Source organism: Mustela nigripes, chromosome 8 (genome assembly GCF_022355385.1).
Source record: "Mustela nigripes isolate SB6536 chromosome 8, MUSNIG.SB6536, whole genome shotgun sequence".
In the NCBI taxonomy this organism is placed as follows: Eukaryota; Metazoa; Chordata; class Mammalia; order Carnivora; family Mustelidae; genus Mustela; species Mustela nigripes.
This window is the reverse complement of record NC_081564.1, coordinates 67,515,925-67,537,787: the sequence shown is the minus strand read 5'-3', so window position 1 is coordinate 67,537,787 and position 21,863 is coordinate 67,515,925. Positions and strand designations below refer to the sequence as shown.

Genomic DNA, 21,863 nt, shown 5'->3' with positions numbered 1-21,863 from the left:
ATATAGATCGATGACTCACACCCTTGACTTCTTCAATGTCCAGAATCACTTTATTCGGTAGGGAGCAGGTATGGAGGGGACTTGCTGAGCAGGAGACCAGTCTGCCCTGTTGGCCAGTGGCAGGAGGCCACCGCTGGCGGCTGCTGTGAGCAGTGGGCGGGCGTGGGTACGAGGAGCAGGTGGCTCCCTCCAAGGCTCCAAGGAGGCTGGGTGCTGTCGTTCGCAAAGAAAATGGCACCAGGAAAATCTGTTGAAATAAGCCTTTCTTCCCTACTTTTCAATAAACACATCTACTGTTTTACTCACACATTTTCTTAAAGGACAAGATGATAAATACTTGGGGCTCTTGGGGCCACGCAGTGTTTTGAAGCAGCTATTCAGCTCTGCTGCTGTTGTGGGAAGTAGCCATAGACAGAACGTGAATGAGTGAGCATGACTCTCCTAATAAAACTTTATTTATAAAAACACATCATGGGCCGTGGGCTGTGGGCCATAACTTGGCAGCCCCTGCTTTACTCCTTCAGTTCTGATATTTGGTTTTCTGCTTGTCATAGTGGAGTACCGCTTATTAGGATAGTTTATAAAGAAGGGGCTTTCTGGTCAGTATAGTGCAGTGATCCTAACTGTTGTTAGAATTCAATAGTCCTTCAATACCTACTACTTAAATTCCTACCATGACGTGCAGTGAAGGCTTTGACAATGGACAAAGCATTCGTTTCCAAGAGTGAGTGAAGGAGAGAAGTGATTTGTCCCTCTTGGGATGGTCCAAAACCCACTTCCTGACTAGTAGGACCTAGTTGAGAGCAGGATACACGAGCTCGGATTGAAATCCCAGGACTTTACTCCCCGTGTGGGTGAACCACCACCAAGCCCCCATCTTGTCTGGGGATACCAACCTCTGGCTTTAACCCGTCTTCGTTTTTTTCAGTCCTTACTCAGTTACACTAAATTTTTTGGCCTCCAGCTCTTTTTGGTTTTTTGTTTTTTTCTTTTTAATTAGGCTAAACAAAGCCAGATATTTCAGTGACTCGTACATCTCTGTAGACACTTGGGAATACTTGCCGTCTTGGTACCCGTCGTCAGTTCAGTTCCGTTATTCGTGTTTCTGAGCACCTGTATGCCAAGGCAAGAACAGGGATTCATTATATTGCTGTTTCTTTGTCTATTTTGAAACTTTTTATAAAAAAAATATGAAAAGTAAATCCCAGCCCCTATGACACTTACACAGAGTAATAGTCATTTGTCACTGGTGAAGTCTAGAGTGAATCTGTCTAGTTCATGTCTGGGTTGTCCACTTTGTGGATAGTTTTTCATCCCAGCATAGTCCGTCTTTACCCCTCAGTTACTATAGGTGTCACTCTTTTTAGGCTGTGTAAATTATTGCCTTTAAATGCATCTGGAGAGAAATGTGGGAGACCACTGTATTATTTCTTAAACTGTGTGGTAGGTTGACTGGTGTTCTGTTACTCTGCAGCCTTTTTTTGTAGGTCTGGTCTTTTGTACTTCAAAAAGAAATGATTATGTTTTAAAGCTAAACATAAGTTTTTTTTTTTTTTTTTAAGATTTTATTTATTTCACAGAGAGATCACAAGTAGGCAGAGAGGCAGGGAAAGAGAGAGGGGGAAGCAGGCTCCCTGCTGAGCAGAGAGCTTGATGTAGGGCTTGATCCCAGGACCCTGGGATCATGACCTGAGCCAAAAGCAGAGGCCTTAACCCACTGAGCCACCCAGGTGCCCCTAAACATAAGTTTTAAGAGATGGTCCATGTCATTGATGACTCCCGTGCTCAAGTCAGTGCGGCATCAGGTGTTGGCTCCGGCAGTTCAAAGTTTGATGTGTCCAGACCCGTGAGGGGGCGTGGAGCGTGGCTCTGCTCAGCGGTGGCCAAGAGCCAGCTGGCTGTCCAGCTCCTCCAGCAGTGCTCCCAGAAGGGCCTCCTCTTCCTCCCCCGTCGGCAGTTTGGATGTGGGACACAGATGTTTGCTGGTTATTATGTTCCGAGAGAAATGACTGCAGATAAATGACCATTCTTATTAAACTCATAAAAACATCCATAAAGTATTTGGTTGAAATGAAGTTTAAAATGAGTCTGCATGATTGCTGTTTCTCCTTTGCTCTTGGAGAAGTTAAAATGGTAGCATAACCCATCTGGTTTGATCAGAACAATCAGAGTGAGGATATTTCCCTTTTAGTCCAGGGAGTGCCTTTGCCCTCGGAGCTGTTACTATGACTAGTAATTATGCGGTGAGGAGCCGGATCACTTTAGGAGTCATTGGCCCAGAAAGGAAAAATCAAACTTTTTTAAAGTCCTTTTAAAAAGGGTAAAATGTCCTTTCTATCCTACCAGGGATGCTGAGTGTCATTCATTCCTTTTTTTTTTCCCCCCAGGAGTGAGAGAGTCCCATCAGATAAGCATTTTTAAGATAATTGCTTCTATCCTGCACCTTGGAAACGTGGAGATTCAGGCTGAGCGTGATGGCGATTCCTGTAGCGTATCAGTAAGTCGCACACCAGCACCCAAGATAAAACATACACAATTTACTCTGTTCCTAGAGTTTGATACAACTGAAATGTGTCTTTACACTCAGAGGACACTCGTAGGTTATTTATTCTTAACAGTAATGGTTTCTGTTCTCTTGCTGATAATATTTTAAAAGAACAGGTCCTTTTCAAATCAGCTGCCATCAAATTTCTATCACCAAGGGCAGGGAATTTAGTGGCTATTGAATAAATTCTTTTTCTTATGGATTGCTTTTCCAAGGACCCTGAGGTCCATGGAATTCTACAAAGTGTTCTCCATCCATGAGTACTTCCTGAGCTCCCCACTGAGGTCTGCACAGCTGGACACCATATTTGGTGTCCACGGAGCTTGCAGTGTAATTGGGTAGACAAAAGACAACCCTGCTTGGCAAGATTCTGGCAGTAGATGCAGAACATTGAGACACCTTTATGAACGTATGGCAAATTGTGAATGATTCCATTAATGCTCACAGTGACTGTTACTTTCCTGGTGCCCAGTGTAGCATCAGATATGTGCCAGGTACGGAATGTCTAAATGGGTAGATGTGGGAGATGGTGGAGATGTGTGGTCCCATAGTCAGCGGCTGGGGTGTGCTCTCTGCTGTGTGTGTCCAACTAGGTCCACCCTGGTGTTCCCACCTTGAGTGAGTCTGCGGTTGCTGACTAGACACCTCTCTTGTGCCCCTTAGTTGCTGCGTCCTGGGGAAGTCCAAAGGAGGATTCTTGTTGCCAAAGACTTAGAATTTAGAAACCCGGACTCTGGGAAAAGACACAAGACAGTACTATGGAATGTGAACGTGGGCCTGTGTCAATGCCACTCACAACTGATGCTTTTTCAATTGAACAAATATTTATTAACCTCTTGCTGTTTGCCTAGAGTTAGGGCTTATCAGAAGTTGAAACCAGTCCTGCCTTTAGAGAGAGGACCCTTGCCCCATATATTGTTCCTGAAAAAGAAATGGTCTTGGGGGCAGAGGGTCTCCTGGGCCCATCAAGGCATCCTCAACATGGAATCTGCTACCTGAGGAGAGCTTTGAGGCTCACGTGCCTGGGCCCAGTGCGAAAGGAGGGAATGCTGGAGCTTGAGCAGTGTGGGAGACCACAGACGATGCTGGGTGTGTGTGTTGGGTGGGCAGGGAGATTGGCAGTGACGATATTAAGAGAGAGCCCCTGTTGTGCGAGGAGATCCTGGACCCCGGCGGGATGGGAAGTGGGCCTCCATGCAGGCCACATGCCCCCCACCCACCGACTCTGAGGCCTTCGGGCCAGGGAAGTATTGCTCCCATGTCTTTCTCCTTGTGAGGAAGGCATATTAAGGGTACCTAACCCCCATGTGTACCCCAGTAAATGCCTCTTGCTTCCTTAGGCAGCCGTGTATGTCCTGGTGTCAGGGACAGGTGAGATTAAGGACATGTGCTTTGAGAAACTCCTGGTTTGGGTCTGTGAGATACAGGAAAGGTGACACATATTCCCTGGGTTTCCAACTTACTCAACATCCCACTCCCCCCGCCCCCACACACACACATTGTGGATTCTTACAACACCTGTGCCTGTTCTCCATGGTGCTGCGCTTGGTTGTAATTTTATATTTTCCATGGGGGGGGGGGGGGATTGCACATCTCTCCCCTCATGAAACATCACAATCTACGAAGGCAGCTACTGTTGGTGAATTATTGTAACCCAGGAGCTGGGACGGTCGGTGCCCAGCCCCTGGTAGGTGCCTGATGAGTGGATTTTTGCTCAGCACTAGTTTTGCCACTAAACTCTAGGGTGTGTCTGGTGTAGGAGGCCGTACCCGGTCTGGCAGGGGGACCTTCCAACCCTGACAGACACTGGCACCCACCAGTGTTTCTGGAAAGACTATATGAAGGTGAATACCAAGACACAAATTGGAGAAGACTGGACAGAGGGCACGGGTAGTGCTTTAGGGAGAAGATGGAGGAAGCTGACAGGTAAAGTTTTTGTTACCAAATGGGGCAGCAGGCCCCGTCTCTCAATAACAGGAAGTCAGGGGTTTTTTTTGTTTGTTTCTTAAAGATTTTATATACCTGAGAGAGAGTGCAAAAGTGCATGGGTGGAAGGGAGGGCAGGGGGAAAGGGAAAGTCAGACTCCTTGCAAGCAGGGAGCTCGATGCAGGGCCCCATCCACCCAGACACCCCAGGAAGTCAGGGCTTTGAGCACAGTAACTTCGCTTAGGCTGACCTCACGTTGTTCTCCGATGAGAGGCTGTGCAGAGAACTCATTGTGAGTCAGGACAGCAAGGGTTAAATCCTGGTTCTGCTGCTTCCTGATAGCTAACCTCTCTAAGTCTGCTTCCTCATCTGTGGAGTGGGGGCTGATATGACCCCGATATGACAGGAGCCCGGGGCTCCCGTCGCTCTTGACTCATCCCCAGCAGTTTGTTGGCGGCAGAGTGGACCTTGTGGACATCCCTGTTACTTCACAGGGTGGGGAAAACTAAGGCCCAGAAAGACCTTAATGACTATTAATGGTCATGTCGGGCCCCAGCCAGTGCCGTTTGCCCCGAACCACTGCCATCCTGGAGCTGGGCCACCTTTCCCGGCCAGGGTCCCCCAGCAGGTGCCAAGCCCAGAGCTGGGCGCATGGTGTGCGCAGGAAGTCTTCATGAAGTGGTTGCTGGTGAAAGTCTCTCTCGGATGGGTTTTGGTTTATTCCTCTGGTGCAGAGGGTGGACCTCCTGCTGGAAAGGCTGTCTGTCCAGACGCAGTATGCCTTCTGCTCTGGAGTTTTGATTTTTAATTAAAGCGTTAAGCTGTGTTTGCGACTGCCAGAGTTACCTTGGAGAGGCAACAGAGTGCAATTACTTGGGCACCAGAGGCAATTTGTTTCTTGAGTTTGGCAATATGGGCCCACAAAACCTAATCTACCTATGATGCTGGCCGTTTTTAATGGATTTAGCATCATTTAATTAAGCCTAATGTAATTACGTGATGTTCAGTCAGTCGCAGTTAGCACCTTTCATCAACAGTCAGAAGGGGGTAACAGAGGGACAAGCCCCATGCCACCACACAGCCAGGAGCCTGTCCTGAGGCGAGCATCAAACAGTGCCCGGACATGGGCTTCTGTCTCCGCTGCGTTCCCCGGGGAGGTGCTGGGTTGGGGGGGGGGGGGGGGACAGAGCTCCAGGGGGCAGGCTTCGAACCGCCCTGTCGGCTGCTGGGAGGCCATCTACAGGTCAGGGAATCCAGTGGTAATGCTATGCCAAGCAATTAAGAACACCTTGGAAGTAGGTCGGATTGAGAAGTTGGACTCTTACCACCTCCGAACCTGTTGCCTGCCAGGCAGTCCCCAGGCATTTAACAGCACTGCGGGTGGCTTTCTTGGGAGGGGTGTATGGCAGGGGGAGGTGGGCAGGTGCAGGCAGGCTGCCACCAAGAGAAATGCTGTCCATCAGGACAAGGAGCCATGGCAGCCCCGCCTGCTGTGTGCAAAGATGGAGGGCCTCGTCCTCCCCACCCAGTCCAAGCTGACTCTCTTTCCCAGCTGGATCAGGAGCTCTGGGCCACAGTCAGGGCTACCTCCCCACCCCCCATTCTCTTTACCTGAAAAATGAGAGGGATTAGGTTAGAATGATGATTCCCAAGGAATTATCCTGGGAACCTTAGCCCTAGGCAATTTCTTAAGAAGCTAGGGGTTCTTTGGTCAATTAAGTTCAGGAAATGCTGCATAAAATATGTCTCCTGGGGCTCTCAGGGTCCGTTAATACACCATTTCAGCTGTGTCTAACCTGGTGGCATCCCTGGGCCCCTGTTGTTAGGTAAAGCCCATTAAAGTGCTTTGTCGCTGTTGCTCCACAGACCGTATTTGGAAGAACACTGGCCTTACTGGGAGGTTCTTTCCTACTCTGACTTTCTATTATTTTGTAATTGTGTTTGCTTTGGGTAGATGGATTTTAAATATCTGTAGAAGGGAAAAAAAGCTGGCCTGGGGAAGTGGTGTTAAGGAGGAAATGGTACAGTTATCTGCGTTAATTTTCATTGAACGCTCAAACTCTCATTTAGATCCTCCACAGCAGCCTCATCAGAAAATGAGTCCCACAAGCAAAGGCAATTTACGGCCATTATAGAAGGTGGCAACATCGTGTTCTGAAGGATTCCCTTTCTGCTTGAGACTTAATAAGCAATCTGGCAAGCTCATGGCTTGGTTATCCGCTTTCCGGGTGGGGGGAGGGCATTTAGATGAGAGAGCAAAGAACGGGGGGGGGGGGGTTGGGGTGCTCTGAGTGCAGAGCAAGGAGTATGTGACTTACACAGGGGGGTGAAGTGAGGACAAGACCTGCGGGGGACGTGCTTACCGGGGACCGCAAGGCCAGGTGGTATGATGGGTACTTTGGGTAAATGAGGGTCGAGATTAGAGGCAGCTGGGTATGTTGGGCGGAAGGTGCTGCTTATCTCTCTAGAGAAGGGTTTTCAGGAGGTGGAATTCCTGGTTTTCTCTCCAGCTCTAAAAGGGTGGTATTACAAGTTGCAATGTTCCGTGGCTCTTCTCCAGTCAAAGTTTGTTCTCTGTTCTTGCTATTTGTCCTCACTTTCCACATCAGTGGGTTCTTTCCCCAGGCAGCAAGGGCTCTAAGAGTAGAACACCAAGTGTGTGTTACTTACTATCCCTGAGGCTAAGGTGCAGGAAAGTCTGCTCAGAGCACTGCAGTGTTAATGTGGGGAAGCATGTCCCATTGGCTCAGCTCTGTGTTCGTTCTAGAACATTCAGCTGTCGGATCGGGTGCAGCTTGCCCCGAGGATCGGGTAATGCTTGCCCGTGAGGACGTCTTTCCAGGCTGTGGGCTCAGCCCTGCATGCGGGACTCTGCAGATGGAAACCGTACATTTACCGTGATTCTGCATCTGCTGCTTTGTATGGTTCCTGCTGCCTTCTGGCTCCTTATTCCTAATGGATTTATCCGTCCCTAAGCTATCAGTTCTCATTCTGCTCCCTTCACTCAAGAAATTCTCTCTAGGCTGTGACTTGGCAGCCGGCTGGCCATGGAGGAGAGCAGAGGAAAAGTTGAGAAAGCTTTTGTTTTGCAAAGCCCTCATCCTTCAGTGTAACAATCAGCTGCACCAACACGCTTGGGGGCCTGCTTGTCCCTCTGCTTAGTGGTGTGGGAGTGCGCGAGCCTGCTGGTGCTGCGGCAAGGGGTGGCGAGGGGCGTTGTGGGTCTGCGGTGCTGGGGGAGGGGCTCATTTTGGCTCGGGGTGGTGGCGGGCAGGGTACAGTGGCAGGCTTGCCCTCTGCTCCCTCCTGAAGCCCTCCTCCGCGTCTCTTCCAGCCCCAGGATGCACACCTGAACGACTTCTGCCGGCTGCTGGGGGTGGAGCACAGCCAGATGGTGCACTGGCTCTGCCACCGCAAGCTGGTCACCACCTCTGAGACCTACGTGAAGACCATGTCCCCACAGCAGGTGGCCAACGCGCGCAGCGCCCTGGCCAAGCACATCTACGCACAGCTCTTCGGCTGGATCGTGGAGCACGTCAACAAGGCGCTGTGCACCGCCCTCAAGCAGCACGCCTTCATTGGCGTCCTGGACATCTACGGGTAGGCCTGCTCCTGGCCTCCTCTCCCGCCGCCTGATGGCTGTGTCGTCCTTTTTTTAAACAAGCAAACAAGCAAAACATTTAAAGGGAGAGCAAAAAAGAAACGCAAGTGGGGATAGGGAGAGGGAATAGCAGGGACCCCGCAGAGCAGGGAGCCCGATGTGGGGCTCGATCCCAGGACCCTAGGATCACGACCTGAGCCGAAGGCAGACACTTAACTGACTGAGCCAGCCAGGTGCCCTGATTGTGTCTTCCTGCTAGCATCTCAGAGTTGGCAGGGGACCTTGCTTCCCAGTTCTCATCCAGGCAGTGTGACACATGGGAGCATTTTCTGTTGTCACAGCGACTGGGGTCTCTACTGACACCTAGTGGCCTAAGATTTGGGATGCTAGGTGTCTGACAATATGGAAGGCAGTTCCAAGGAAGAGTGGCCCCTTTCAGTACCCCAGTAGCTCCTGCATGGAGAAGCCCTGTACACATCCGTCTTCACAACTGGGAAACAGGCCTGGCGAGCGAAGGGTCTTCCCGGAACTGGACGGGAAGCTGCTCTGAACGCAATTTCAGGCTTTGTGTCTCAGCTGTTTTATTCAAATCTACCATCTGACCTCATTCACTGTGTTCCCCATCAAGATGGTTATTATAATACCATAATTTTGCCCAGCACTGTAAGACTTGTGTGCGGTCATTCTTGAGGCTTCTCTTCCTTTCAGAATTCTAGCCTAACGGCAAGGACTGTTATTTATAACCGCGTCTTCTGCAGGGAGAGGCAACATGGCTCAGCGGAAAATCTCCCTGACTCGGCGTCAGAAGACAGGGGTGGTGACTCACGGCTGGCCCCAGCTCGCTCCCCACCTCACAGCCTCCTTCTGGTCCTTTGTTTCCCTAGCTGGAGGGAAAGCATTGAGCCATAGTCTCTCTGAGGTCCTTTCCAGATCCTTCTAGAGTTCTTTGAAGTTCTGCATCCTGATCTGCAACCTCCTTTGCACATCTTTTATGATCAACGTCTTGCCTTCTTTAAGCTAATAATAGATTGAATCCTCCTGGGTGTTCATATTACGGAAGGTTATGGCTTCTGTCTTAAAATAGAAGTTCAGACCCCTGGAAGTGTAGAGTTGTAAGAACAGGGCTGCTCTGGTGGAAACAACTGCTTAGTGGGCTGATGGACTTCTGTTGAGACTAGAGCAAAGGGAACCTCCTAGAAGTGGCCACGTCCCCATGCGAAGATTGGCTGTCCTCGTTAGAGCTCTGCTGTACTTGTTCACGGTCGGGCTTCTGATCGAACAGTGTTGCAGGGTGTGGAGCACATGGAAGGAGGAGACTTGATTTCTGGCATCACAAAGGCCTCGTGCTGAGGAACTAATGCACATACATGAGCCACATAATACAAGAGACAACCGAAGAAATTCTAGAAGAGTCCATTTGAAGGTTTGGACACTCAGTGTGGGATGAGTGTCAAGGCAGGAGAGGGCATGCTCGTTGGCACCGTCAGGGAAAGCTTTATGTGGAAGGTGGGGTTTGAACTGGATCTTTTAAAGGGAGGGAGTAAAATACAGGAGGTGGGGGCAGCAGCTTTGGGACCCGGGAGCACCGTCATGATGTTGGGAAAAAGCGAAGTGTGGCAGGGAAGGCTCCTAGCGGGTGAGACGACAGTGGGGCATCGCCGAGAGCCCGAAGAAGGCGGATGCGTCCTCTCCAGGCTGTTCGGGATTTCATCTGAGTGGCTGGGTCCAGACCATTTCTCCTGGCCACTGAGTGCCTGCTTTGGGCTCAGCCCCTCCCATTTCTCTGTGGAGAGCATGGAGCATTTCCTACCCTGGGAGCCTGCCTCCTTGCTGTCAGTAATTCCATTATTCTCTTCCCCATGAGTATTTTCAGGAAATTGGGTTCCCCTGAAAATCTGACCTTTCATGCTCCCTTCTGAAGTAAGACCCAGAGAAGCCCAGGCCACAGCATTTGACCCGATTCCCTGACTTTACCTAGGTAAGAATCTAATTTACTGTGTTTTTGATCGGGGAGACAAAAAGGTAGGCTCAGTGTTGTGACTAGCATGGGAAAACATCGTGACTTCAAATAAGGAATTGTTGAACACTACATCAAAAACTAATGATGGACACTCTATGTTGGCTAACTGAACATTAAAAAGGCAAAACAAAACATTGTGACTTGTGTACTACCGCTGCTCACTACTGTCATGGTCCCCTGCTGTCTTCGTGGCAGCACAGCCTTCCCTCCCTCCCCGGCATCCGCAGTGAGAGGCTTTGCTCTGTGCTGGCCTGTCATGCTGCTGGGTCTGGCGACGCCACCGGGCTCGGACAAGCTGGATTTTGTGCTTCTATTTGCTGTTTACTTTTTTCATCATTGAGTCTGTTCTTCTCAGGTCCTGTGACTGCCCAGAGGGGAGAAATTGATTTCAGGGAAGGCTTGTCTGTGGTTTGAGGAGATCGAGCCTGTGATGAGGTGGGGGTCCCGAGAACTCGGTCTTCTGACCCATGCGTCAGGAGTGGGCACAGAGTGGCCCTGGCTTCCTTGGCGTTCCACGGTAGGGCCACGGGCCAGGTACTTAAGAAGTTTCCTACTCTTCGTGCTTCCTTCAGACATGCTGTGCCATCTTGTTTTCTTTTTAAAATCCTTGTTCTTAGGAGCTCACTTCGTTTTCCACACTGTGCTGCAAAGCGGTCCTGTTGGCACAGCGAGGCACCCTCCCCTCGCAGAGGTCCAATGGCGGACACGGACACATGCTCCTTGGAATGGTGCATTTGTGCCCTCGAGGCAAAGCGCGAGATGGCAAGTTAGAGCTAGGGCAGGCTCACAGTTAGCGAGCTGGCTGGCTGTCTGGGCCATCTGTTGCCAAGAAAGCACTTAGACACTTTCCCTGAATGTCCGTAAGCATGCTCCTCAGCAGTGCGAGTCTGCCGAGAAATTGCTGTTAAGAGTTTGCGCTGGCCGAGGCTCTCTTCTCTGGCCAGAAGGCATGTAATGAAGTCTTAGGAGGTTAGAACCAAAAACTTCACCACCAGCAAGCAGATCACTTGGACTGGTGGTACTGTGTCTGCTCTGTCTGGTCGGAGACATCATTTCTTCGTCTGGAAGGAAATGACAGTGATGGATGGGAGTCTGGGCTGACCTTGAATGGAGCTGTTTACTGTCCTCTCCCTTTTGCAATCCTGATATCTGTCTCCTTTTCGATGGACTTTCAGATATCTTACAGAAAGCCGCTGGATCTTTTTTTTAAAGATCCCCCCATTCTCTGGGTCGGACGTCACACCTGACACTTTTCCACCTGTCGTCTTCTCCAACACCCCCCCCCCCCAACCGCCAAACTGATTCCTGTCTTTATGCTTCGTTCCTAATGTACCTAGGGGAAGTGATTCTAAGGACAATCATCCTCCATGACTTCAGAAAAGTCCAGCATGATTTTTTTAATTTTTTGAATTTTCTATCCAAATCTCTGACCACCAAACACTGGAGAGGGAGAGAGCATCTCTCCATGGTCTCATTGTGTCTCAGCCCTAGGCGGGGGGAGACATGGTGCATGTAGAAGATGCCCTTGGGATGACCTAAAGTCTTTGATTATCTTCTTTCTTGTCATCAGTGAGCAAAAACGGCGGCATGTGGAAGCGAGAAAGAATGCGAAGGATGGTGGGGATGTGCTTCTGAATATATTAAGCCCCGTTCGTTAAGAAGAAAGGAATAAGGAATTATCTCCCTCTTAATCAGGTTAGAAATGTGCGAAGCTAGCCAATGAGAGTGGGATTGCCACCCCCTCCCCGACAGGGAGACACTAATTAGTAATTAGTGGGGTAACTGTCCCCAGATGAACTGTAGCCCCTGTTCAGGGAGTTATTGGCTCACCAGTCAAGCTCCTTCTGGAAACAACAGAAAAGTGTTCTGTAGGGTGGGTGAGCTGCTCCAGAATTTTCCGTAAATGTTTAAAATGTTACTACAGAATCCGCTGCCAGAGCAAATACTCCTTTCTTTGTAGGTAAGAAAACAGTGCAATGACCAGCATCATATGTAGGCACCCTGCCACTAACACGGTGTTCTGACTGGTGGTCTGGATGGTAGGAAAGGCTGTGAACCCCGACATAAAGGGCACAACGGTGGGGAGCCGCTGCTCAGAGGCCAGGTCCCCAGGTTCCCCAGGCCCCCAGTGCCCTGGCAAGAGGGATGGCTCCCCCCCACCCCCAGCTTGCTCCCCTGCCTCAGCTCCGAAAAGTGCAAAGCAAGCAGTTCCCATGCAGCAGTTTAGCCAACCCGAGCCCAGCTTGTCCCTTCAGTGAGGGTCCGTGACGTGGCGGCCTCCCTGCCTGCGGGTGTTTCTTACCAAACAGGGGATGGAAATGAATAGGACAGAGCCAGGCAGCTTGTGGCCGGGCTTTCCTTTTCATGTTACATTAACCAGCGCCTGCCTCTCCAGGCTCGAGGAATTGTAACTGTAATCCTTCATTCCTCTCCCCTCCTCACGGCAAAAAGAAATGGATGGCTTCAATTTTCAATTTGGGAAAAAGGCAGTTAGTTATTTGTCTTTGATTTGAGCCCTCGACATGCCAGGGTGGCAGGAGCTTTGGCTGCGGCCAGCCTGCTCTTTTCTTTCCTTTTTTTTTTTAAGATTTTATTTATTTATTTATTTGACAGAGATCACAAGTCGGAGAGGAAGGGGAAGCAGGCTCCCCGCTGAGCAGAGAGCCCGATGTGGGGCTCGATCCCAGGACCCTGGGATCATGACCTGAGCCGAAGGCAGAGGCTTAACCCACTGAGCCACCCCATGCATCCAGGGGCTGGCCCGTTCTTGACATGGACAGTTGTACTAGGAGACCTGTGGAGGGAGGAGGAGAGGTGTGCGTCATGCAGAGGGACAGTGGAAGAGAGGGTGCAGGGGTGGGGGGGGCCAGTGGAGAGGAGCAGGCAGGACCCAGGAGGAAGGAAGTGGGTTTGCTGGGATTTTCTTTCTTTCTTTTTTTTTAATTGTATTTTATTTCTTTTCAGTGTTCGAGAAGTCATTTTTTATGCTTGCTGGGATTTTCGGTCCTCAGCTCTCACATTATTTTCTATTTCTTGTGATATTTCCTGACTTTAAACTAGCACCCATCTCTACTCAGTGCTTTTTAATAATACCAGTTTTTTAAAATAATTTTTTAAAACTGTAGCTCGAAAAGCACCTAACATAAAACTTAGCATCTTAACCATTTTTTTTTTTTTTAAGATTTTATTTGTTTGAGAGAGAGAGAATGTGCATGGGAGCAGGGGCAGAGGGAGAGGGAGAAACAAACTTGCCGCTGAGCAGGGGGCCTGACGCGGGGCTCCACCACAAAGACCCTGAGATCATGACCTGAGCCAAAGGCAGACAGACGCTTAACCGGCTAAGCCACCCAGGTACACCCACCTCCCGGCCCCTGCCATCTTAACCATTTTTAAATGTACGGTTTAGTGGTGGTAGGTATACTCACATTGTTATACAACAGAACTCTGGAGCACTTTCATGGTGGAAGCCTAAAACTTTACACCCATTGAGCAGCTCCCATTTTTCCCTGGAAACCACCACTCTACACTGTTTCTGTGACTTAGGGCTATGTTGGATGCCTATGTAAGGGGAATCGTACAACATTTGTCTTTATGTGACTGGCTTCTGTGAGTTAGCTCAGTGTCCTTAAGACTCCCCCATGTTGCAGCCTGTGACAGAATCTCCTTTCTTAAAGCTGAGTAACGCTCTAGTGTGTGTACACACCACCTTTTGTTTACCCACTCTTCTGCTGATGGATGTTCTGGCTTCTTTTAGCCATGGGCTGTTGGGAACAATGCTTCAGGGAACGAGGGTGCGCAAGTATCTCTTCTAATTCTTTTCAACATATGCCCTGAAGTGGGGTTGCTGGATCATATGACAATTCTATTTTTAATTTTTTGAAGAACCTACAGATTGTTTTCCATAGTGACCATACTATTTTGCATTCCTGTCAATAGCACACAAGGGTTTTGGTTTCTCCACATCCTTGACGACGATTGTTATTTTGAGGTTTTTGGTCATAGCTCTCCTGATAGGTATGAAGTAATCTCTCCTCGTGGTTTTGATTTGCATTTCTCTAATATTTAGTGATGTTGGTCATATTTCATATATTGTCTTTGGAAAAATGTTCAAGGCCTTCACCTATTTTTTGAGTTATTTGGTTTTTGTTGTTGAGTTGTAAGAGCTCTTTGTATATTCTGGATATTAACTCCGTATCAGAAATATAATTTGCAAATACTTCCAACATAAGTTGCCTTTAATGATCTATTTAAAGTAAACTTCTTAGGTCCAATGTTTGCCTTCATTTTAACGGATGTTTTATTTTCTTGGAGTTGGTCTTACAGTTCCAATTTAGTTATTCAGAGAAGACTACCTAGCTCCTCTTTGATGAAAAGGGTTCATGGTGAATGGAGGGGGAAAAGCCAGTGGCCTTTTCCTTCAAGCCTATAAACAGTGGACCAGACGTGGTCAGCTCAGGAAATCCCTGGGCATGTCATCCTCAGGGTAAACATGCATGGCTGGCCCCAGTATTGTCAGATCTAACAGATCCCTGAAGCCATTGGGTTTGCCTTGGAATCTTTGAGTCTCCCAGGAGAACCTTGTAACTGAGATTGCTCTAAAGTCCATCTCAACCTTCCAGAATTTCTCTTACACAGCTCTTGGGCTTGTGCCTAGAGGCAGACACACATTCATACTCTTAAGGTTCAGATAAAGTCACAGTTCTCTCTGACCTTTCCGTCACCCCTCTGAGTTCACCCGCCATTCAAGTCCTATAAATGCATCAAATCTCTTGGAAGGCTGTGTATAACTAGATTCCTGTGGTCTTCCTGAGAGCTCTTTTGCAGACCTTGCAATCCTTGAGGCAGTTGACTGATGGGCTGGGAGAGGGTTTCCATACAGTGGGCATTTTTCTGTCCCGCACTGAGGTTCCTTGCACATAGAGGAGCAGGGAATTGGAGCACACTGCGAAGTAAGTGGACTTGGGACTTAGGTCCTCCAGAAGAATAACTGTTCTTGGCCTTGGGATGTGAGCAGTGCCTAGTACTGCGCCTTCCCTGAAGGCCAAATCCTGTGTGGGGACATGTAGGCCCAGAGAAGCACAGGAACAGAGTTCAAGTCCTGGTGTTCTAGGGTACAGCCAGCATCCCAAGATGGTTGAGTAAAGAGATCAGAGGAGTTGGCGTCGTGAACAGACCACAGGGTGCCCTTGTGAGGTTTCCTGGGGTTCAGGAGGAAAAGAGACCTTGAGGGGACTTGTCTAACTTTTAATAACCATTCCCTGATAGCCCTCTCTCTATATCCAACCGACAATGCATATTTTTTCCTTTAACCTTTGTTAGAAGGCTAGAGCGAGATCTTGGTAAAAAGAAAGAAGACTGAGATAAGAAGTTGGGTTCGTTTGAGCCACGTTCCAGGGGAAGAAGTCTTCCCCGGCCTTGAAAGCCCTGCCTGGCCTCTGCTCTGAACCAAGGGGCTTGTGGAGGTTAGTAATGAACTCAGAGGGCTTGGTGGATGTCCTTTCATTGTGGTTTCACTTTCCAGCAGACACTACCTTATTTTTAGAGACCTCTGCGGCCCTTACCACACCCTGAAATTGGAGCAGAACCAGAAGGAAATTCTGTGCTCTTCTACGTTTCAGGAAGAGGAGGCTAGTGAAGGTGGGGGGATGGTTGTACCACCATGAATTCAGACCTTGGGTCTCAGCATCAAGTCTTATTCTGCATTCTGACCTTCCTCCCACCCAAGGATTCTGGTCTAACTATTCTCAACATTGATTATACAGGAGAAATCCAATTCCCTCTAGGATATAAATTTCTTTGTGACAGTTTAATGCTGTGAACTATAAATTGATCCATTGTGTTTCTTTTAAAAAATCATCTCTGTTGATGGGAAGAATTGCTACAGATAGACTCCTATTGTAGAGAAGTGGCCCTGTCTCCCTGGCTGAGGCTTTCTGAGGTCAGTTTTCTTAGACGTTTTCCAAGCTACCCAGACCCCGCATTCATCTCTGGCCTTACAGCAGGCATTACAGTAATTACACTAGATGGCAGAGGAATTGTTACCAGATCATATCTTAGAAATAGGGGAATTATGAGCTAATTTTAGGCCATCTCAAATTAATGAGAATGTTCTTGATGGAGTGCTACCAACATAAACCTTTAACAAATGACAAGTGGGAGATACTTAAATCCTTTCTCTGTGGAGCTCAGTTAGCCCTGCATGTACACCCGATCGCTATTTTCTGGCCATTTGCTAGGGCGGCTCCTTTATCTTCCGTGTAGGTTTTATTAATTAAGTTTCCTCTGGGGGGTTGACAGTGTCAGCAGCCTGTCTTGGGGTACGGTTGCGACGGGGGAGGAAATGAGGTTCTAAGTGACAGAACTCCATGTCTAGGGCCATCCCCTGGACTGAGGGGCCCCAGGGCAGCAGGAGAACTGGAACCCCTTCACCCCCACACGGCCGGGAGTGCAACTCCCATCCTTGGTCTTCTTTGATTAACTTACAATTATTTCTCCTATGTGGGCATGACCGAAGGCTGTATTTTAATATGGTTGTCTCCAAACAGTTGACTCCTTTGATCTCAAAAGGACTTTCCACTTCTCCATGTTTTATATTTTGGGTGGGGAAGGTGGATGCGAGAAGCCTGATGTTTTCTGGGCCCCGATGTGGCCCTGTTGGCTGTCTGATGGATTTATTCTCTCTTAGGTGCTGCCTCTCCAATACCACCAGCCTACAACCCTGACATTTCTAATTGGGAGTGGTAATTAGGGAGTACAGTCCATTGGGGAAGGGTGGCATAATTTTATATAAGATTAAGAAACTTGTGTATACTGAAGAATGAGGGGGTAAAAGTGTAAGGTTATGGGAAGGCTGAAGCCTGTGCACCCCCCACCCCATGTCCCTTGTGATAACTCCCACTCCTGTTCTGGGAGTACCTTGTCCACTGCCCTTCCCCAGTCTTTCCCTCCTTTTCTTAGTGAAACTTTTCTTAAACTAAGAATGGGGCCTCAGAAATCACTACCTGGGTTCACATACTGGCTCTTCTGCCTGCGGACTCTGATTTGGACCAGATGATTTCATCTCCCCTGCCTTCATTTCTTCCACTTGTAGCATGGAGTCCTTGTGGGCATGGAGTGAGGAGGAGCTCCTGGAGCATTTGGGACCGAGCGCTCACTCAGCCAGTGGTGTGAATGAGAAAACGGCTCCTCTTCCTCCTACATTTCTGCCCCGCCACTGCCTAAGCCCGATGACGCTACCCAGTGTGCAAGATGGCCCCACTCATTTGTAGCTAATGCTGCTGATTCTGCTAGACCGTTCTGGCCTGGCGAGCTTTACCATGTCCGTTTGGTTGTGGGGGTGAATCTTGCCTCCGTGCCCCATTGGTCACTTGAAGCCCTTTCATTTGTCTCTCCCTTAGTGTCTTTTGATTCTTTATCATTACTCGGTCACTACCAGCTTAAGTCATGCCCCGATTGGTCTTTTGGGATCATTACTGCAGTAATAATTGCCTTACTGACTTCCTGCCTCTGGTCTTGCACAGCTTCCCCCAAATCAGCTGTTCTCCACCCTCCTGCTAGTTTTAATCTGCACATCTGATTGTCTTTGAATCGTGTGTAAACTTGAACTTCATGGAAATGAATTAAAAAAAAAAAAAACTTTAATCAGTACTAGGACAGCCAGACAGTTGGATGCATGGGAGGCTGGGGTGGTTGAGGGGTGACAGCATGAGTTGGTTCCACCTTTCTGGAAGTTAATTTCCTTCTACCTTTTAAGAAACCATATTCTTCTCTCTCTCTCTCTCTCTCTCTCTCTCTCAAATAAAATCTTTTAAAATAATTAAAAAAAAAAAAAAGAAACCATATTCCGACACGGTGATTCTGCTAAGATGGTTGCATCCTACAGAAAGAACCATGAAAGATGCATATACAACATTTGCCCCAGCATTGATAGCAGCTAAAAATCAGGAAAAGAAACAAAACGTTGCCTAATAGGGGATTGGTTAAATTGCGATTTATTTGTGTTTGGTGGGGGCCCCTGCCAGCCCGTGAGGGGCTGTTGTGTGAATTGGAAAGCCCCCCTCCCAGGCTTGTGAGGGACTTCTGTGCTAGAGTTGAGGATGGAGCTGGATGGGGGGAGAAAGGAGATGAGAGTAGCCTATTGGAAGTCCCAGTGATTCCTTGGGTAAGACGAATGCCCCTTTGTCCTCCCTTTCCATTCTGCAGGTTTGAGACATTTGAGGTCAACAGCTTTGAGCAGTTCTGTATCAACTATGCAAACGAGAAGTTGCAGCAGCAGTTCAACTCGGTAGGCTCGGCTCCTGGACCCGGGGTGTCGGGTGGGGGGACCTCTCGCCGTGGGAGCAGCAGCTTGGGGCACTTCTCTTCCATCCAGGGCCAGTGGGCTCTAGCTCTGCCCCAGCCTTCTCTTAGTGTCTTGGGTAGGGGGTGCCCCAGCTTTGGGAAGGCATTCCCTGCTGCTCAGGAGAATGGGTTGAGAAGGTAAATGATCCTCCCCTTGGTTTTGACTCCCCCACCTCCTGATTCTAGGCTTCTGGGGTATTTGCTGGATTGCAAGCCAGTTGATTACTAGAATATTCTAGAGAAGGGTTCACGTGGGAATGGGGATCACCCAACTGAGCTCCTTTTCTGCAGTCATGACTGTGACTTGGTGCTCAAACCTTTTCTGATGGGTATACATCCATGCCCCCTTCTCTGGGACTCCAAGCTCACGTGGTTGAAGCTCAGGGTAGATGAATGTTGGGATGTGCCTGCAGCTCACTAACCTTGACCTTTTACCTACCCTAGCATGTATTCAAACTAGAGCAAGAAGAGTATATGAAGGAGCAGATCCCTTGGACTTTGATTGACTTTTATGATAACCAACCTTGTATTGACCTCATAGAAGCCAAGCTGGGCATCTTGGATCTGCTGGATGAAGAGTGTAAGGTAAGACTGATGACATGCTCATTGTGTTAGTTTGATGCCGGAGGTGGGTGGGGGTGGGGGTTGCCAGAGCCCACACTCTGTGCTGCAGGGAGTGTGTGAGGTCTCAGAGTGGGGATTTCATGGGCACTTAGCCCACCTGTAAGGTGGTGAGAGAAGCCTTGATGTCCACTCTACACGCTAGAAGCTAACTGTGTAGGTGAATGTGTACCTCTCTTAGCAGAGACTGGATGGTATGGTTTGGCACCATAGAATGGTGGTATGGATTTGGTGCCCCCGATATTCTAGGCACTGAGAGAAGGACCCTCACATCTAGACAGACCAGACATCCTCTGAGAGTGAAGGCCAAGAGCCCAGGGGCATGTTTGTCAGGCCAGATGCATTATGAGTGATGGAGCTGCAAGCTTAGTGGCAGGTGAGGTCCATAGGTCCCCCATCCAGCTTTTCGTGGCTTTTACTTGGTAGGACAGCAATGTCGTGAGTGGCCAGCAAGGGCAAAGACAGGCAGCCTTGAAAATGTGGTTTAGGAGGATCTGGGTTTTATTTTATTTTTAATTTATGTACATATGTGTGTATGTATTGTATGTATGGGAGCTTGGGCAGGGGCAGAGGGGCACAGGGAGAAGCAGGCTCCCTATTAAGCAGGGAGCTCAATGCAGGGCTTGATCCTAGGACCCCAAGACCATGATCTGAGCCAAAGGCAGACATTTAACTAACTTAGCCACCTAGGTGCACCAAGAATCTGGGTCTTATTGATCACCTAACTGCTTTGGCCTTTGGTTTCCTGCTTTGTGGATTAGAAGGTTTGGATCTGATGATCTTCAGAATTTCACCCAGTTCAATGGGTGCTGATAAAAGGGTAACGTTCCTCGAGCAGTGGAAACTCTCATCCAAATGTGTAGAAACACACAATTCTTGGATAGCAAGGAAAATGCCTGGTTCCCTTTACTCCCTGGCCTCCCACATCTTGCCTGTGAAGGATTGGGCATGGCTGGATGGTTTAGAGGAGGCAGATAGCCCCCTTCCGGGAGGGTGCTCCCAGTGTCATTGTCTCTGACAATGAAAAGGAGTAGTTGATGGAATTGTGGAAGATGGAGGGAGATATGCCAAAGTCCACAGCTCACACATCTTCACTCCTAATGGTTTGCAGCATTTCTTCTGAGCTGTGGGCTTTGCCCCACGTCAGCTCTGGGCAGGGCTGATTCCTCAGTGTGTAAGGTGTGTGCCTGGGCCTGCTCAGCTTGGGAGGTAGCGGTGAAGCTGATAGGACACTTGTTCCTGCGTGGAGTGCCACTGGCTCGATGACCAAAGTCATGGCGCCAACTCTTAAGTGTCATTCCTCCCCTCCCCCAGCCCTTTGTTCACCATTCACTCACTTGGGTTCAGTGTCCACTGCCAACAGCTCAGTGGGACCCTCCCACTTCAAGCTCAGCGGGACCCTCCCACTTCAAGCTCAGCGGGACCCTCCTCCCCTCCTCCAGTGTGGTGTGTGCTCCTGTTCGTAACCTTCTCCTCCTGCCCCACACCCCAACCCCGAAGGCACCACCGTGTCCTTGTGTCCACCCCAGGCCCTGGCTCCAGGACTCCAGCTCTTCAGGGCCCTCCCGGGGTGAAGGTTAAGACCCATGGGCTCTGCGAAGGCCCTTGAAGTGGGTGGTTTACCTTGCGTGGCTCTACCCAGCAATTCTTGATGCACAGCTCTGACGTAAAGCCCTGGGGCATGGTCTCTCCTTTGCTGGGTACACACACCTAGAAAAACGCCTAAGGCTTCAGGATGACAGATTCTCTGGATCAAGCAGCTGCCTAATTGATTTCCAGTGATTTATCTTCGGTTAGCAGACAAAGACCGATAGAGGTGGGTTTGCTCTGGCTTATGGTTTGAGGATCTGAAAGGTGCCACTACCCAAGGGAACAGGTTCCAAGAAGGTCAAGTCAGGGTGATAGGAACACAGGTGCAGAAACCTTAGACCTCTGTCCACAAGGCTGGGAGCTAAGCCAGTAAGGGGAAACTGAAGTCCTATGGGCCTGGTGAGCGGGTGATTCCCAGGGTGGTGGGAGATCCTTAGCAGAAAAGCAGAGTGGTCACCAGGAGGCCCAGGCTGCAAGCCGTGTTCAACAGCCCAGACCCCTACACTTTGCAACCTTGCATATTTCCAGTGCCGTCTCCTTACCGAGTACAAACCACCTGCGGCCTCCCTGCGGAATCTGTTTTACTTTGAGAAGCTAATGGAAACTCTCTTGGTGGATGATCTCTGCCTTCATGTTCTGTGGAGCCTTCTGACTGGGTCAGATTCTTAAAAATTAGTTGATTTCAGCTGAAGACTGCATTTGCCTGAATTCTGCCCCTGCCATCCGAATGTGTGTTACGTCCCCGAATGTGTCATGCGCCTGCGAGAGGAGGAAGCGTTCTCCGTACTGGCCAGTAGGGGTGGAGAGGAACAGGACTGTGCTCTGAGGGTGGGGGTGGGGGTGGGGGGCAGAAGGGCTGTGGGCAAGGCCCAGTGCCCCCTGGGCCCAGAGCAGGCTGGAAGAGGCTTGGACCACAGCCCAAGGGCCACAGAGCAAGACCCGAGCAGAATCCAGGGAAGGGAACGGCGATGGCGATGCAGAAAGAGGACCGTTCTGTTAGGTCTCCTTGCTTCCCTGTGCCCGGGGCTCCTCAGAGGGGCAGGTCTGAGGAGAACCCGGATTTCCGGTAGGTCCAGCTGGTGTTGAGAGGGGTGTCACTCCTGCCAGCGGGACTTGGTGAAATTCTGTGGTGGCTGAGGACACGGGTGGGGAGGAGCAGGGCGGGCAAGACAAGCACCTCTTTAAGGAGGAGTACAAAGCCCCGGGGTGGAAAGCTTCC

General features: G+C 49.5%; 1 protein-coding gene across 1 annotated transcript in view; it reads left to right on the top strand.

The window, feature by feature from the left end:
• Nucleotides 1-21,863, top strand: part of MYO5B (myosin VB) — a 340,313-nt gene that overhangs the window by 211,480 nt on the left and 106,970 nt on the right. Inside the window, exons 9-12 of the mRNA XM_059409632.1 lie at nt 2,388-2,497; nt 7,807-8,072; nt 18,296-18,377; nt 18,878-19,018. Of these exons, the coding sequence (XP_059265615.1) occupies nt 2,388-2,497; nt 7,807-8,072; nt 18,296-18,377; nt 18,878-19,018 (599 nt within the window). The remainder of the gene's footprint in view (nt 1-2,387; nt 2,498-7,806; nt 8,073-18,295; nt 18,378-18,877; nt 19,019-21,863) is intronic.